General features: G+C 39.8%; 2 protein-coding genes across 2 annotated transcripts; one reads left to right on the forward strand and one right to left on the reverse strand.

The window, feature by feature from the left end:
- Window positions 1-8,381: 8,381 nt before the first annotated feature.
- gdf15 (Growth differentiation factor-15) lies at window positions 8,382-10,119 on the forward strand (the record flags this gene model as incomplete). The annotated part of the gene is made up of 2 exons (XM_083990818.1): window positions 8,382-8,733; window positions 9,314-10,119. 2 exons carry the CDS (start codon window positions 8,382-8,384, stop codon window positions 10,117-10,119), a joined length of 1,158 nt encoding a protein of 385 aa, XP_083846944.1.
- Window positions 10,120-12,679: 2,560 nt separating this feature from the next.
- On the reverse strand, window positions 12,680-14,824 carry LOC311000178 (uncharacterized protein). The gene is made up of 3 exons (XM_083990820.1): window positions 14,657-14,824; window positions 13,997-14,307; window positions 12,680-13,558 (listed from the first exon to the last, which is right to left on the reverse strand). Exons 1-3 carry the CDS (start codon window positions 14,672-14,674, stop codon window positions 13,426-13,428), a joined length of 462 nt encoding a protein of 153 aa, XP_083846946.1. The 5' UTR covers window positions 14,675-14,824; the 3' UTR covers window positions 12,680-13,425.
- Between the last annotated feature and the right edge of the window lie 2,594 nt (window positions 14,825-17,418).

The raw sequence follows: 17,418 nt of genomic DNA on the forward strand, positions 1-17,418 counted from the left end.
ATGATGCCTTCATGTGCCGTCGGAATTATTTTTGACATCATATAAAAACTCGACTGAACCAGCCAGGGTTTAACACACTGATGTGGGGATAGTAAGAACCCCCTTTATCAGAGACGTGTCTGCGCATTAATCACTTTAAACCATACGGGTAAAACGTGCACTGCAGGTTTTGTGTGAGAAAACGAGTCGTCGTGAAAGTCGCATTCCTGTCATTAGGCTGTAATTGAGACCATTGTGAAATTTTCATGGATCTCAAAAACTGCACAGCACATGATCATGTGCCTTGGTAGGCTACTGCTTTCATTTAAAGCTCAACCGTTGTTTCTGTAATTTTTTACAAGCCACATAATACATCATTATTAATACGTGTCATGTTTTACAATTCTCGGCACTAACGCATTAAAATGCAGGGCTGCGTTGTTGGGTAACAACGTGTAAAGGCAGGCAACTGGCCTGGGGCTGCTTCATGGTCAGCTGGGTTTGTTTAGGAATGTCTTTTCTGTCAGTGTCAGAATTTCACATGGTGTTTTTTTCTTTCTTACTTACTTAACTACATTTCTACGAAGAGGGAGTCAGTTCGTGTGTCCCCACTCCCCAAAGGTCATATTTGCACTATAGTGAGTTAATCTACCTCTGTTGGCTATTACACAGGTTAAAGGTCATGATAGAGAAATCTTGGCATAACAACAACAACATGGCAGAATTTTACCCCAGACATAATATTATTGCAGGTTTCTAACTAAGTATCTGGCTGTTTATTCCATCGAGGCACTCGTCATCTTTTCAAGATAGGCTATTAGAAATTAAAAGTTAGCCTATATTTATGTAATATTCTGAGCACTGAAACAGTTTTGGCCACAAACAGCAAAGACTTTCAATTCCTGCATATATATATTTCACCTTACTGAAAGGGGAGAACTGTAGGTGAGCGGCACACATGTTTTATATCTTATCATAGCTCAGCTGTTATCTTCTGGTAGTGTTTTCCATTGTACCAATTCTTCCTCTGACTCACCTACGGTTGAACCAGCCTGACTGAGTGTCTGCACTAAAGACAGGGGGAAATCCCAGGCCAGTCCAGAGTAGGTGATGAGGCTGTTTGTGACTGGGGTGTCTGCTATTTGAGCAGCAAAATAACAAGCAGCTTCCTTCATGTTGTTCACATGTGTCACTCCTCTGTTCAGAAAACAACACATGATCTGATACAACTGTGTTGTGTGACACAACTTCATCAACCAGGATAAAGATAGAGGGGGAAAATACACCACCACTGACCCAAGAACCTCCTCAGTACCAAATATTTAAATCCAATATCACATAGCCTACTCTATATTTTCTTTTCTTTTTTAATTTTAGCAAATTTGGAAAAGAAAGAAAAGAAAGAAAACTGATACAAATCATGGGAATGAACAGTAAGACTGGGGCAACATTGATCACGACTCCCTTAGAAAATCATCTGCATACAGTAGCTCACCCCTGCCCTGTGTTTCAGAGGCTTCTACACCTTATCTCAGTCTTTGCCCTCTCCTCCTCCAAGTTTATGCAAAAACCTGTCTGAGCGGTGAGACTGCTCTGTCTGTCAAGTGATCCTCTGGAGCAGTTTCAGAGGTTCTTGTATAATGCTCCAAAACACACCATGCATGCACAATAAAGCTGACAAGTGACACACACCTGACCGGTCTGGTTTGAGGGGGAGGGAGTGAGAGTGACTGAGGGCACAATAAGTCAGTTGATACTTACACATTTCCCCTGCGAGGAAGACTCAGTTCTTTCTAGAATAGAAGAGACAGCGAAGATTTGATGAAATATTTAACTAAAAAACATATATTTTTACATGTTTTCCTGATATTCATTGCTTTGAAATGCAGGTTGTAAAATACATTTACAGTATTGTCTTGCTTTGGGACTCCTTCATAGATCAGCATATTTTCCTTCTTATTTTTAATAATTTCTATGATTATGAAAGCACATGTTGACTTCTCAAAATAAACAGAGTGTGGAAACTGTCACAAAAACACAGCAGTTTTCCAAATGGATTTCTCCTAAATGTTTATATCCTTCTCCACCATTTCCACTGATTTGCACTCATTTCAATGCATGGTAAATATCATTAGATGCAGTATGGCCTAGTTTCTGGCACGACAAGTAGGGCTCGTAATCATTTAGTGGCAAGGCAATGTGCAAACCCTCACTAGCCGTGGCGAATGCGCTTGAGCTCAGGCAACTGCAAAATCTGCCCTTTTCAGTCAGTACTGGAAGAACAGGCAAGTGGCAGCCTGATAGTGTGAGAGAGCTCGTACACAAAATCATCTTGGGTTTATGCTATCTCTTAAACGCAGACAGGGATTAATTAATGTCACAAGCACATGGAAAAGCAAGGTAGGTAAACTGATTCCTAGAGAAAATCGGCTTTAATTACTATATTTTAAGCTTAATCACCAATCAGCACCAATTTGTAGTTCAGTGCATAATGAAGACTAACAATATGTTGCTGTTGTTGTTTTTTGTTTTTTACCACATAGCCTAATGGGTTTCAGGGAGACATGAAAGCAAACCTTGAATAATTTCACCACTGTGTTCATTATTAGCGTAATCACAGTGCTGTGCTTGAATCTGAATTGCAGATGAATGTGAGGTAAAGAGGAAAGCAATTACTGTAATTAAATGGGAACACCCAGTTTGGACTGATGGGTCTTTCATTACAAACCCAACATCACCTCTTCCGTGACGTAGAAACAACAATGCAGCTTTCACTAGACTGAAACACTTCATTATTCTCATTCTGGACATCCCTGTGAGATAAACGTGCAACCCTGGAGAAGATTAAAGGAACATTTCTGCCAATCATGCAGGAACCCTTTGCAGGATTTTATGCTCCTGTCACCAAGGCAACCAGATTCCCCAAAGCACCAATGGAGAGCTCCAAAATAAACACGGTATGGGTATAGTGAGATCAGCACCGATACAGCATTTACATTCAGAAAAATTGCAGGCTATATTGTGTGATCAAATGACTACTGTATAGTGCCACCGCATGTTCTCATGAATGGACACAGGACGCGTTGAAATTATTGCAAAACAAGCATCATCGTTATCAAGTAGGATATAGAATAAATGTCATACAAAAAAGGAAGCTATATAGAGCGGATCAGCTCCTACATCCCAAAGCAATTCCTGGAGAAACCCTTTGCATCGCCGCCTATGGCTCATCCTCATCAAATCATATCATCCCGCTTGCCTGGAAACAACCACGTCGCTGTCATGACGGTCTCCGTTTACCTGTAGACCGCGGCGCCTCAGGATATTCGGTTCATCCATCACTGAAGACGATGAGGTGAAAAAGCCCCGGTCAGTCAGTCAGTCAGTCAGTCAGCCCATGCATAGCCTATCCCCCTCTCCCCGGGAGCATGGAGAGTCCTCCTCACTGTTGCTACTGCTGCTGTTACTGCTGCTGCTCTACAACCACCACCTCCTCCTCCTCCTCCTCCTTCTCCTCCTCCTCCACTTCCACCTCCTCCTCCCCCTCCTCCTCTTCCTCCCTGGGGCGAGCAGGCTCCGGGAAAAGGTGGTCACCCCAGTCAGCTGATCACCTGATGGACAGATGAGGGTGGAGGTGGGTATAGGTCTTTGACCTACACATTAATGAAGTGAGAGGGCGTGTTGAACCCACCCTCTTATTGATACTCTGACTGTGGTCAATCAACAAATGCAAAATGCTGCTTTAACTGAGTAAAGGTCTTTTTTTTTTATTCCTTAACATTAAAAAAAAAAAAAAAAAAAATCAAGTCAAGGACCATCAAATACACAAACACTCAAAGACCCTGTTACATCCTCACCACTTCATGTCCCAGATAGATAATAATATCATAAGCTCCAGGGTTTTCTTAGCAACTCACCATTATTTTTGCACTATTTAGCTGTAACCTGCAGCTGGAAAGAGACACACAATCTTCCAGACACACATCCACTCCACTTGTTTCCATATGTGTTGGTCCATGCAGGCTGATTGGCTGCACAGGAGTCAGATGCAACTTAACTTACCTCTCACCGTTCATGTTAAATAACACACGTCTTGTCTGGAGGGAACAAAACCTCACCAGTGAGATTAGAGAAGGATGAGGGACAATTGTGCTTTGAAGCTGAGCTGAATAGCACTGATTGATCTGTGCCTGGTGCCCGGCGGTACCGTGATGTGCACGTCCTACAATGGTTATTCTCTTGTCCTGTGCTGTCACATGTCCACTTACAAGCCAGACAGACGTGAATCCGTCCTTGTTCCCCCTGTTTGTTTGAAGGTTAAAAGAGAAAAGTGAGAGAGAGAAATTAAGCATTAACAGAGCAAATCAGATACCCAGTTTTGGATTAATAAGGTCGATATGTGACTCTGGATTTATTTGAATTAAAATGTATTCCATATTTGAACACTGAGAGTGTTAGGATTAGGGTTAGAAATAAAAATGTTGTGCTGTGACTTTAGTCTGCATCTTGTATTTTGAATATCTGAAGGAGGAGTATTTACATTTATTCATTAAGATTTTTTGTTTGAAATTTGTTTTTATGCTTTGAAGTCACTTGAAAAAAGAAAGAAAGTAAAAAAGTATTATCGTATGAGCAGTCTGCCATTGTAGAGACACTTTGTGTGTGGTCTAAATCTTTACATTTCTTACTTCAGTCTTTTTTATTTATATTATTGCTTTCATCCAGGTCTACTGTCAGTTTGATGCTGCAGATCATTATTGTAATTGTTCATGTGAGTGCGTGTGTGTGTTTCATCAATAATATAAACAAGAGTAGAGTTAGAATGAGCTCCTAACAAGGAGACAGAGTTCAGAGGGTTTAGTTCAAGTGACAGGGAAAATGGCTGAGTCCTCTTTTATGTGATTTATTTTCTCTCTGTGAGTTGAACAGCAACATAAACTGATGAGATGAAAAATTCTTTAAATGAACCATCCATGTGTACAGATATATGTGTTTTTCTTCCGCACCAGACTGATATTGGGGTTTGGGACGAGAAAAGCACAGACTGCAAAGTCAGTATGTGTCCTTTTCGTCGTGATCTCCATGTGATCCAGCGTGGGTCATCTTCAAATGCTCCATGCTCATTAGTGGATCCAGTCAGGCATGAAAGTCAGCTCTTCCGCTCTTCTGCAGCACTCTTTTCACAGTCATTTGTCTTTCCACCTACTCTGTGACTTAGATCTTAACTTCACTTAGGCTACAAGTTTTATTCCATCGCAAGGCTGAAAGTAAAAAAGAAGAGAAAAAAGGTCTGGTCTTCCAGCAGTTTGAGTAAAAACACCAAACTAACACTATAGTCATACAACCGAATATAATATATAAAAAAATAAAAAACATAAAGGTATCTTGTGTTTGTTTTTACACTGTTGATGCTGATGTGGAAAGTTCGGCACAGTCACTGCTTCTGATCTGTCATTTCTACTGTTCTCAGCTTTAACAACCAACTAGTCAGAGTCACTATAACAGCAGTGGCCTAATTTCTGTAGTTATTCTCTCTCTGTGAAACGTCCACACACACACACACACACACACACACACACACACACACACACACACACACACACACACACACACACACACACACACACACACACACACACACACACACACACACACACACACACACACACACACACACACAGTCTTACATTTGGCCTTCAGTTAAGCCTCTGCAAACCAGTGCTCCCTGTGACTCCAAATGAAGTTGTGCTGTGTTGTTAATTGAATCTTGCACCATAACTTCATCACCACAAGAGGGTGTAATGGAGCTTTATGTACATCAATCCTCCCAAACCGTCCTGGGAAATGTCCCACTTCTCTTACCACTCAGAAAACAATTTGATGAAAGCTAAAAGAGAGAGGAAATGGTGAAGAAGTAAAGAATTAACAGTGGTCACCTGTTAATATGCACTGCAACCAGCAATGTAAAGTTTTAGACGGTAAAATTCTGGAGATACCATCAGCGAGGTAGCCTATGTTATCAGTCCCCAAACTAACCACCTTACAACCAACTGAAGAGAGAAGATGGACAATGTAATCCCTTCAGAGCCCTGAGTTCCTGTCAGAATGTATGTCTGCTTAGCTGTTTAGGACAGAGCAGTGCAGATATTACATTAATATAAAGTAAACGAGGAGCTAAACATCACATATCAAGTGATTAAACTCAATGTAACTCAATACAGCTTCACTTTCTAATTTACATACATGATAGAAAATCTCCCAAGACCAGCCCAGAGTAGACTCACCTCACATCACGTCTCCCAACCTCAAAATTGGGTGCAACAGCACTATGTGGTTATTGCAACATACTGTCTTCTTCTTCTTCTTCTTCTTCTTCTTCTTCTTCTTCTTCTTCTTCTTCTTCTTCTTCTTCTTCTTCTTCTTCTTCTTCTTCTTCTTCTTCTTCTTCTTCTTCTTCTTCTTCGTCTTCGTCTCACTTTATATTTAGAGCGTCTGTTATCAGCGTATATGATGAAATTCACTGCGACTTCTGACACATTTCTCCTTCAACTCCAGTTTGTGGTTTTCTGCATTTTTCTTTTTTATAATTTTGTCACGCAATGATCCAGATGATAAGAAAAGAGGAAACTACACTGAGAGGAGAATGAGTTTTACATGACCATATACACAACATTACATGAGTCACTGTACACCTTTAACACACTGTCAGCTTGCAAGGTAAGCTTACCTGGCAAAGCACATGACTGTTTCATCACCTCAGTGACTCAGTGCTCAGAAATCCACACACTCTGCAACGTCGAAGACACTACATTGGCAGTAACGTTTTCCCAGCTTGGACAATTTTTCTTGCTTTTAATTTGAACAATGAGACATGTAATTATAAAGAGATGCAGAATTACTTCTAGATCCCATCTCTTTCCCTACTATGACTACTTCACAGGTTAGATGGACTTGGAGAAGAATGATGCTATCTTCTCTAGTTATAATGTGTATTTGTATTAAAAAAAAAAAAAAAAAAATCATCACTTCACAAGAAAAAAAAAGCTTTGTCATGCTGCAGATTCTTTTTTTCTTTTTTGCATTAGATGTCACTGTAATTTATTGTATGAGCTTTCAATCTTGGCATGAGTTGTCTTACTTTGCACCTAATTACTCTTTCAGTTATATGGCTGTTATGTTTTAATTGTTTGATTATTTTATTATATAATAATCCACATAAAAGTATTTGATTGAACTCCCTTATCACATCTTCATTACTATCTGAAAGAAATTTCAAATGTGTGTGTGTCCATAAACTCACTGACACTTTATCAGTACATACCACAGCTGGGAATGCCTTTATGTGGAAAGAATAGGGTCAGTGACACAAGGGGCCATGCAACAGTTACACTACTTTATAATCAGGAACAGTGCCAATCCTATTTGCTGTGAGAAGTGGGGCTGCACTGTGCAGACACAGATGTAGCTCAGGTTTCGGTCTTTGCCCTGCCCCTAACAGTCACTAGCGTGGGGGCAGGAATGCTGCTCTTTCTCCCAGTGCAGGTTGAGATCAAATATGTTTTGAGTCTGTTTTATCTGCTATAAAATAGAGTACCTTGACACTGCGCTCCACAGACTTTGTCACAGAAGCTCAGGACAGTTCTCGTTTTCGACTGAGGTGATAGTTAATTATCGTTTATCTCAGTTTTTGTGAATATGGAGGAAGGAAAATAACTTTGTACCATTTCCTGTCTTTATTTAATCTTTACTATTAATTTACTGCGTGTCACCACTTCAAACCGTTCAGAAATGGGGTTTCCCAGCTTTAGGCAACTTGTTGGGTAAAACTCTACATGTATCTTTGGTTTGGAGCTGTTCCTGACCTCTGACCACAGAGGACCGGGATATAAGGGAACAGCGTCGCAGCCTTACAAGAATCAATAAACTGTCACATTGTCATTAATAACCCTGGAGAAGCTAATGTAATTACCCATTCTCCCTCTCCTTAGAATTGGTCATTAGTGGACAATACTGGTGACACTGAGGTGCACACCATGTTCTCATGACGTAACTAAATCTCACCCAGAAGCCCCTTTGTTTCATGTCTCTCCTATCTCTGCTCTCACTCACTCACCACTGAAATACACTGAAAAAGAAAACAATTAACTCAAACAACACATTTCTAATTTCATAGATCACATGTTGTTGAGACATGACACAATACTGCAAAATGTTGCAACATAATGATATATGGCCCTTCACAGACTCACCTGACTCACCTGACTGAGGATGGGTGTGGCAACATAGAAGCCCTATAAATAGGGTCAAGAATTTCATTGATGACATGTACAAACCACATCCACTGAACTGCAGCACACACACACACACACACACACACACCTGACCTACCTAGCCAGCTCATCATGCTCAGATCACACACACTTGTCTCCTGCACACTGCTGCTCCTCGTCTCCTTCTCCGGCTCAGGGGAGAGCCGGCCTCGCCTCGTGGCCCAGGAGGCCGTACCTGTACCTGATGCGCCGGACGGGACCGGCAGCCAGACGGGCCTGCTCTTGGAGGCGGTGAAGACGGGAATCCTCAGCTCGTTGGGGATGGACAGGGAGCCCAGGCCGACCCAGAAGGCCACGGTCCAGGAGCTGAGGAAGATGCATCAGCTCTATAGAGAAAAACTGAGGGAGATGCGAGGGAATTCCAGCCAAATGTTGAAAGAAACCTGGCAACCCAAAGTTTCTACTGTTCTTTTTCCAGCCACAGGTGAGACATCAGACAGAGGCGACTATTTTAACCACTGTCACACTTGACATGACTGACGTGAAAAGACAATTTGATACGTTTGACTGGGAGCTGGAAAGAATGTTTCATGGCAAGTTCAAAAAATCTTGCACTGTGAGTTTACCTCTGCACACACAGACAAAGGCTTTTGTACTGAGCACTATGAATAGAATCTGTCCCTATGGTTCATGCTCCAGGTGAAGCTTTTCGACTTCCTGGAACCTATCTAAACGTATGTGAATGGTTAGAAATAGACAAACTGTCCTGTAAACAAAGTGAACACATTCCTAAGAGCTTTTCAAGATAACCAGCGTGACTGGCACACCTTTGACATCATGTTACACTACACACAAACACATTTATACCAATGTAATCAATGATAGGGCATGTAATGACAATAGATACAGAAAGGATCAAAATACGTTTATGTTTCCATTGTTTTTTCCACAGTCAGTTGTTAAATGCCATGTTGTTCTCGATGTGTGTATCTTGTGTGAAATCTTTACACAATGCTGCCAGCTCTGGTCCTAATGAAGAGTATGTTTGTGTGTTTTTTTTTTAGTGGAGCAAGTGAAAGTTCTTTGGAGAGGAGAACACCCACAGTCAGATGGACACATGCGGTGGTACAGAGCCATTTTCCATAAAAACCTAAACATCCAGACTGAACAGACTCTTGCTCGGGCAGAGCTGATGATTTCCAGGCAGATGTTGAATAAACACACATCAGTTCAGCCTGAGGTAAGACAAGAAGTTAGAGTCAGAGTCAATGGAAGGAGGTTGACGAACGCTGCTGCTGCTGCTTGGACACACGCAGACACTCCGGTCCACAGTAATGCCTCGGCCTCTCAAGATGCCATGTTGGACATCAGCCCTGAGGTGGAGAGGTGGATGAGAACTGACGGTGTTCAGGCTCTGGTCGTGGATGTAGGGATGGCCGTCGTGGTCGACAGAGACCACGACCACAATGTAAAACCAAACATTTCCCTGGAATTAGACCTCGTGCAGCCCAAATCAGCAGAGAGGACACGTCGCTCCACCAGGGAGGACGACTGTGACGAGCGAGGATGGTGCTGCCGGAAGTCGCTCACAGTGTCCTTCAAAGACATCGGCTGGACGGACTGGGTCGTGGCCCCGGCCGAATACACAATGCACTTCTGCGACGGCACGTGCCCCCATAACTACAAGCCAGCCAGCATGCACACACAGGTCAAGTCCAGGCTGCAGCTGATCAACAGAGGTGGGACGCCTCGGCCCTGCTGCGTGCCGGCGGCCTACGAGCCCATGGTCCTCATGCACTATGACAGCAGAGGGAAGCTGAAGCTGACACCTTTTGATGACTTCATTGTCAGTAAGTGTCACTGTGCCTGAAGAAAGACTAAGTAAATCCAAAACCTCTTTGGGCGGTAATTTCCACTTGAAAAAAAAAAGAAAAGAAGTTACATTCTGAAAGCAAAACAAAGAGTTCTTACATGGACAATTTATCACATAACTTCATTGTTTAACAAATTTAATTTTTAGTCATTCATCTTTATTTTGTTTTCTTGTTGTTTTCTCTTTTTTTTTTTAGAAGACGGAAAATTGATGTTACTGCTGCACAGAGCCGCTGTTTTGCAGTAGACCTGTTCATTCATTTATTTGCCCTTTAATGGGTAATTATTTATTCTAAGTTCTATTTATGGTACTGTTTGTGTTATTTTGTGTATTATGTTACAACCTGTTTTCTATTTAATTTTACAGTTATTATTTAAAGTACTGTATTGTTCAATGAGATATTTCTTCTTGTTGTCTTCGACATTTCAATAATGATTTGCCCAAATAAATGCGGTGATTGATTCCTACTGAACTGCTGCACTTGAATGTATCCACAACTACATTTCACAATAAATACATGACACTGACATTTTCTCACATTTGTCATTAATTTTCTGAATAAGCACTTTCAATCACTCAAGATAATGAGGGTCAGGGTGTGTCAGAGAAATCAGCATAAGATATGATAACTTCTATCTCCCACTACTGACCTTTAAGTTGTGTTCACTGTCCTTGGCCACAAAGTTAGGAGAGAAAGTATGTATTTTATTTCAAACAGGGAAAGTGGGAATCTGCAAAAAGTTAAAAAAAAGCAAAAAAAAGCAAAAAAAAAAAGCAGACTGCTGTATAAACTTAAGTGTTCAGATTACATATCACTAACGATACTGCAAATAAATGTCCACTGCAGATTATCAGAGCGTGTTGTCTGTAGTATTTACTTGCAGGTGATGTTAAGATAAGATATTAGAAACATTTAAAAATAACAACATGATATATCAGACGATAACTGTGATTACCGAGACATGAAATACAGTAATATTTATCAGCACACAGGCTGTTGCATGAGACTCAGAGTGAGGTTTTTGGAGCTTAAAACTAATTGAAATATTAAAAGTAATAAACAGAGTTTGAGTGTGACACTCAGTCAAATTTGTTGAATGCTCAGCTGGCTTGAAGCTGTAATTTTAGTACTGTGGTTGCCAATGTGTTTTTATGTATATTGCCCTACTTATGTATTTATTATGCTTTTGTACTTTTACCTTACCTGATCTCAATTTTGCACTGTCTTGCACTTTCCTCCTCAATTGTATGTATGCTTGTGTGTGATTGTGGTGCGGCGGTCAGCTGCAGAAACAGAATTGCCCTATGGGATAAATAAAGTAATCTCAACTCAACTCAACTCAAGTGAACCTGAACTCAGAAGAAAGCTCAAATGAAATGAATATAGTTTAATCATTCAAAGAAGTGACACCACCACCCCTAATTAGTGTTTTATTGTTTGTTTGTTTTGTTTTTTTATCTCTCAGTGACTAAAGGTCACAGAATGTGAACAAATGTTATTTCACGATTAATAAAGTGGATGTATTAAGGGGTGGGGTGTCTTGAATGATTCCTGGAAGACTGAATAAATAGTCTGATAAATTAAGAAGTGATTAATCGGAGCTGCAGACACAAACACTTACTGTAATTAGGCTTTTCCTTACGGTGAGTTCAGGCGTTTGTCCAGTAAGTGCTCATTCATTTCTCTGTTGTTGTTCTGCTACTCTTTGTTTCAGGGATGACATCCTCACTCATTACACAACTGTGGGTGGATGGAAAGGTCTTCAATCTTAGACTCTGAAAGGTCCCGAGTTTCAGTTACCACCCAAAGTATACAAGTAGAAAAGAATCAGAGAGGATTTATCAAAGCCCTCTGTGTGTATAATCTAAGATAGACAGAATTACTTCCGGTATTTGGGTTTTCCCTTGTTTTAATCCTCACTTAGATAACCCGTAAAACTTTTACTGAAAGTAATGTCAGTGCAACCGGAAACAAAACAAAAAAGCAAAAAGCAAAAAAAAAAGCAAAAAAACCCAAACATCTTCTGTAAACCGTCCAGCCCATCTCCAGTCATTATCCTTCCTGAGAGGCACAAATCTTTTTAAATCGTATTATTCTGCAAATTTTAGACAAAGCTTTAAGCTTATTTTTTTCCTGCCTCCCACTGGTATCAGTTCAACAACAGTGCAGTTCAGCAGCGTGGTCAGATTTTCACATCCTCTGTATGTCTCCTCTGAACAACGGATGGACCGCAAAAACATTTATTGTGGTGCTGACCTTTGCATATTTTGGTAAGAGCTGATGAGGTTAAAAAGCATCATTTGACAGATTAGAAAGCAATTCTCATCTCTGAAATTGGAGCTAATAGAGTATTACTTTTAGGATACTTGTTGTTGTTTTCTCAATGTTATGTTCTCTTCTCAATAAACCTAACCCTGTCTCATCTTGTTACCTGAAATTGCTGAATCAAAAATCTAAAACCTCCAAAATAATCCATGACTTTTATCAATGTGCTTTTTATTTCAACAAATGTACATGTCAACCATGCTGGTAAAACAATTAGTGGTATATTATGACAATAATACAGAGCAAAGTAAGCTTGAATGTTCAAATATAATGAATTTCAATGATGCAGCTGCTGTAAACATTAGTTTCCAGTAACAAACCCTGAGGCTGTTAAAAAGCCAAAATGAGAAAATTGCAAAAATGCATGGGTCACAAATAAAATCTATAAATTGTAGCTTTAGAACTATCATTTACGGTTTATAAAACACAATGATTACTATGAATATAAGTTTACACATCCACATACTACACCACATAGTACATATGTTCAGCATATTTTGATATTCTTGGTATTTCAAAAGTTCAGAGTTTTTTTTTTTTTTTACATAATTGTATTTGTAGATAGATCTAAAACCTGTTTGTTAACTTTGTGAAGAAAATAAAAATACTCAAGGTGAATACTTATTTCCTGTGTTATGTCTCTAAATGTAACAGAGACCACAAGCAGAGCTGTTGGTCGCTGTTGTTGGCTGCTGACAGTAAAGAGAACAGCCGGATATAGGCCTGTGTATAATTCGGCATGTGAACAAACTGTACACATTTGGTCAACGTGAACGTGGCTCATGTATAATCAGTGTGTGTGTATATATATACAGTATATGTATGTGGCTGTACACTTGCTCTGAATAGTCACACAATACGTTTATCCGTCAGCCAGATTCAAAAGCAGCACCATCATTTCTCTGTAACAATATTCATTTATAGGATGAGCCAATGAACAGCAAAAATATCCACACAGTAATAGAGATATTTTCCTGTCATGTGTCTGGCATAATGTACACATCCTCGTCTTGGGAGATGGAAAGGTTACACTTCGGGTCATTGCTGTATATTGCCTCATCTTGTACATCACACTCCAAGTACAAATCCTCTTCAGGTTCAGAAGGCGACCTGTGGAGCAGTGGATGATGTTTCCATCAGAAAGCACTTTTTCTGTTGCAAAACCATTGTGACGCAAGACAAATATATGTAAACTGTGTGGATTAACTTTCCCCCAGTTTCTATTCTTGCTCAGAGGAAAACTCCAGCACTGAGTCATGAGCTGGCATGTTTGAATAATAGACTTTAAACTGCATAAAACAACAGACTAAATCATCCCCAGATGCCGGCCAAATTGTGTGTTGGGTATGTACTGTATTACAAAAGTTTTGTACAAAATGGGGAAATTCACACCGTGCATGCACACAGTGTTTCTTCATCTGTTTCCGTTTCCACCTCAGTTTCATAGGTGTTATTTTAGCCTCAAATTTCACACAAAAAATGTGTCCTGATACAAAAAAGTGAGAAAACTTTAACCATAAACTAAAACTGTGAAAATAATACACTTACCTGACATTGTGCGTGGGCCTGCTGTAGCCACTAGTCCGAGTTGTTAAGTTTTCATAGATAGGAGCTTGTCCTTCTGACTGGTCTGTGATCATACTGGTATAATGCTCCGGATCAACCTCTGTTGGACCTCTGTTTTCCTCCTTCTGGCTCCTTCTCTGTCGAGACTGCAGTATAATTCTGATCTTACTGTGGTATTTGTACAACATCACACCAGCTATCACGATGAGGAGCAAGAAGAAGAGCGTCAGCCCCACTGACACCCCCACGGTCGAGCCAGAGGTGTCCCCAGTTGTGGTATTAAGCACCACGTTCTGTAAATATGAAAATTAAATAATTATAGTGAGTGACGAGATGGTATTGCTCAACTAATATCTATAGTCATTTGTAACAATTTGCATCCCAATATTATCCATCTAAGAAATGTTTTAGTTAGATCTTTATTCTAAAACACCTCCATATAAATTAGTGCTTATGTAATCTTGACCTGATGATAGTTACCCAGTCCGGGTCTTATTACAGGCAGATTAAAATGAAATAATTTACTATAGTATAATAATTCACCATAAAATCCGGGATATTATTTATTATAACTCACTCAAGCAAAATCCAACAACATTTTGTCAAATTGTAGCTGAAGAACAAAAAGAAAAAAGATCTTACCAGTTGCGGCGGCTCCATGGGGTCAAGGTCTCAGTTGAGTGTGAAGACATGCAGTTTCTCTTTAAAACCTCACAGTTGCAATGATGAAGTTCCCTTTTCACGAAATAATGGAACTAGGAAATGAAAGAGCTGAAACCAGAAGATTTCCTGTAAAACTTCGCTTTCTGCAAATAGACAGCTGCTGACAGGAGCTGAATTTGAGTTATAATAAACTTTATGACACAAGAGGCAAACTTCCAACCTGTGCACTGAAATAGTTTTAACCTCAGTTTGACAGGATGTTCGGTTACGATTTAACAGAAGAAGAATTATTAAGAATTAAGAAGATTATGAACAGAGGAAAGTTTGAAACAAAGTGGATCATTACCTTTGCTCTCAAGTGATGGGAGTGTGTTTAGCAGAGGTGACACAAAGGATCATTATGACGATACAATAAAAGTGAAGTTGATCTACCAACACTCTCACTAAACTTACTGCCTATTTAGTTCAACCAGACCTTTACCTCCCCCTGCCGTCAGTTTACTTCCCCATGTGAACAATCCATCAAACTGACATGTTACATTACATTTGCACAGGAGGTGAATCCCACCGTGCATGGTTACAGTAATAAACTTTAGACTCTATACAAAACAAATGTTTGTAAGGCTGACGATTAATGTGAGATACAGTTTCCATTCAGAAAAAGAGCATCTCACACACTCCTAATATTAGTTGTTTTCTCACTGATCCTTCATGTCAGACTCCTTTAGTCCCACTCACCTTCATTTTTATTAATTTTTACTCTCTTAAATGTTTTAACTAGTTTGATTTTGTAGAGTTTTCTTCATCCAAATCAAGTTTGTGCTTCTTATGAATCCATCTGACACAAACTGAAGATGACGATTTTGGACTATATTGATAAACGAAAATCAAATCCTTTGGTATTCAAGAGACTGTTGTGCCAAAAGAGAGAAGATACTCTTTTTTCAGAATGTGATTAATATATATATAAATTGTTGTAAAATAAATGTGAATTATAAATGACTAATGACTTCTTCCATCCATGAGAATAGCTCACAAGAATCAACTTGACAGACATTCAATCCACACTATCTGCCACTGTTTCTCTGCAGGCTACATGGCAGGTTACACAACAAAGTGGCTGGAAATTGTGGTTTAGTGGTGCCAATAGAACAACAAACTTAGGGGAGTAACTTCACACTCTCAGGTTTAACAGATGTTGGTGATGATGAAATGAGATTAAAAGAATGCTTGTTGCTGGTTATATTACCACAGGGTGTTTGCATTAGATAAACATTCACACTAAATGGGAAACAACAGCTGGATGCAGCAATACACCAACGTTTTCCTCATTGTGGCGCAATCAGCTTCAAGAACTCCCCACCCCCACCCACCCAGCGGCTTATTCAGCAATAACAGGATAAACCTTCCCTCCACCTGCCCTGGAGTCACCTCTTTTTCTACGTTACCATGGTTACTTTACAACCAAATTACACTTTCCTGAATGGCGGGTGAAACAGCTCCACTTTGCCTTCAATGCCTGTAACAACACACACACAAAAAAAGAAACAATGACTGTAGGTGTGGCATCTGGCCTCTTAGAGAAAAAACAAAAGCTTGAGATGTTTTGTGTCATTTGTTTGAATTTGCATGTGAGCTGCTGAGCTTGATATAGTCATGTATAGTCATATATGAAACTCACAGGCCTGCATGCAGCTGTTTGTGTGGCTAACAGTCTGCAATACCTGCAGTATAACTGTGAAAATGAAACTCCCACTGCAGCCAAGTGACAAGAATGGACATGTAGAGTTCTGCAAGTCTTGATTGTGTTAACATTTATCACACAATTCACCGGGGAGGAGGCTTAACAAATATATTGCAAGAGCACCGCCCCTTTCTCTCTCACCTAAGAGCTCATTTTCTCCACATGAGTAATTCTCCAGCAGGAGAGTGCAGTTCATTCACTTTGTGTATCCATTCAGCTGGAAAGCAAGGGGAGACAGTGTTGTGACAGCATTTATCCTCAGTCAGCAGGGGTGCACATGCATCCCCAGAGGCCCAAGATGTCATGTTATGATCAGGAAGGTTATTCTGGTCCACTGTTATGAACCCTGGTAAACTCAATTTAAGCTTTTCTCACATGACACACATGATCTCTTTACAACTCCCCATGAAAAACAGGAGAACAGTTTAGTAGCACAGACATGTTATAGGCTACTTATATTATAATAATAATAATAATAATAATAATAATAATAATAATAATAATAATAATAATAATAATAATAATAATAATAATATAAAAAACATGCACAAAGTCGTTTTCTTAAAAAGTGTGATTTTGCGGGTATTCCGCAGTCCAGATGTGCGGTGCGCCTCCATACACCCCCCGCACCGCGACGTGAGCACGCAAAACCTCACCGAGGGAGCCGCATCAAGTCTACTAGAGACAACCCTATACATACCGGAAATCAGACTATTTTGGCTTCAAAATAAAAGCACGTGCCTGTCCCAACAACTATAAAATGTCAGGGAATAGAAACGTAATGCCACTGGCATTTAGTCAAGTTGGTTAATGAATTACCCTATTAACAACTGATCGACTACGCTGTCACGCTGTAGCCTACCTAAAACAGGTGTTTGTCACTATTTTGACAACTAATGAGACCACCTTTATTTAAAAAGGTATTTTTTTTAAATTAAAAATAATTAATTAAAAAATAATAATGAAAATTGATTATTTCTAATTTCAGTCTCATTTT

The sequence above is a fragment of the Trachurus trachurus genome, assembly GCF_905171665.1.
Source record: "Trachurus trachurus genome assembly, chromosome: 17".
NCBI lineage: Eukaryota > Metazoa > Chordata > Actinopteri > Carangiformes > Carangidae > Trachurus > Trachurus trachurus.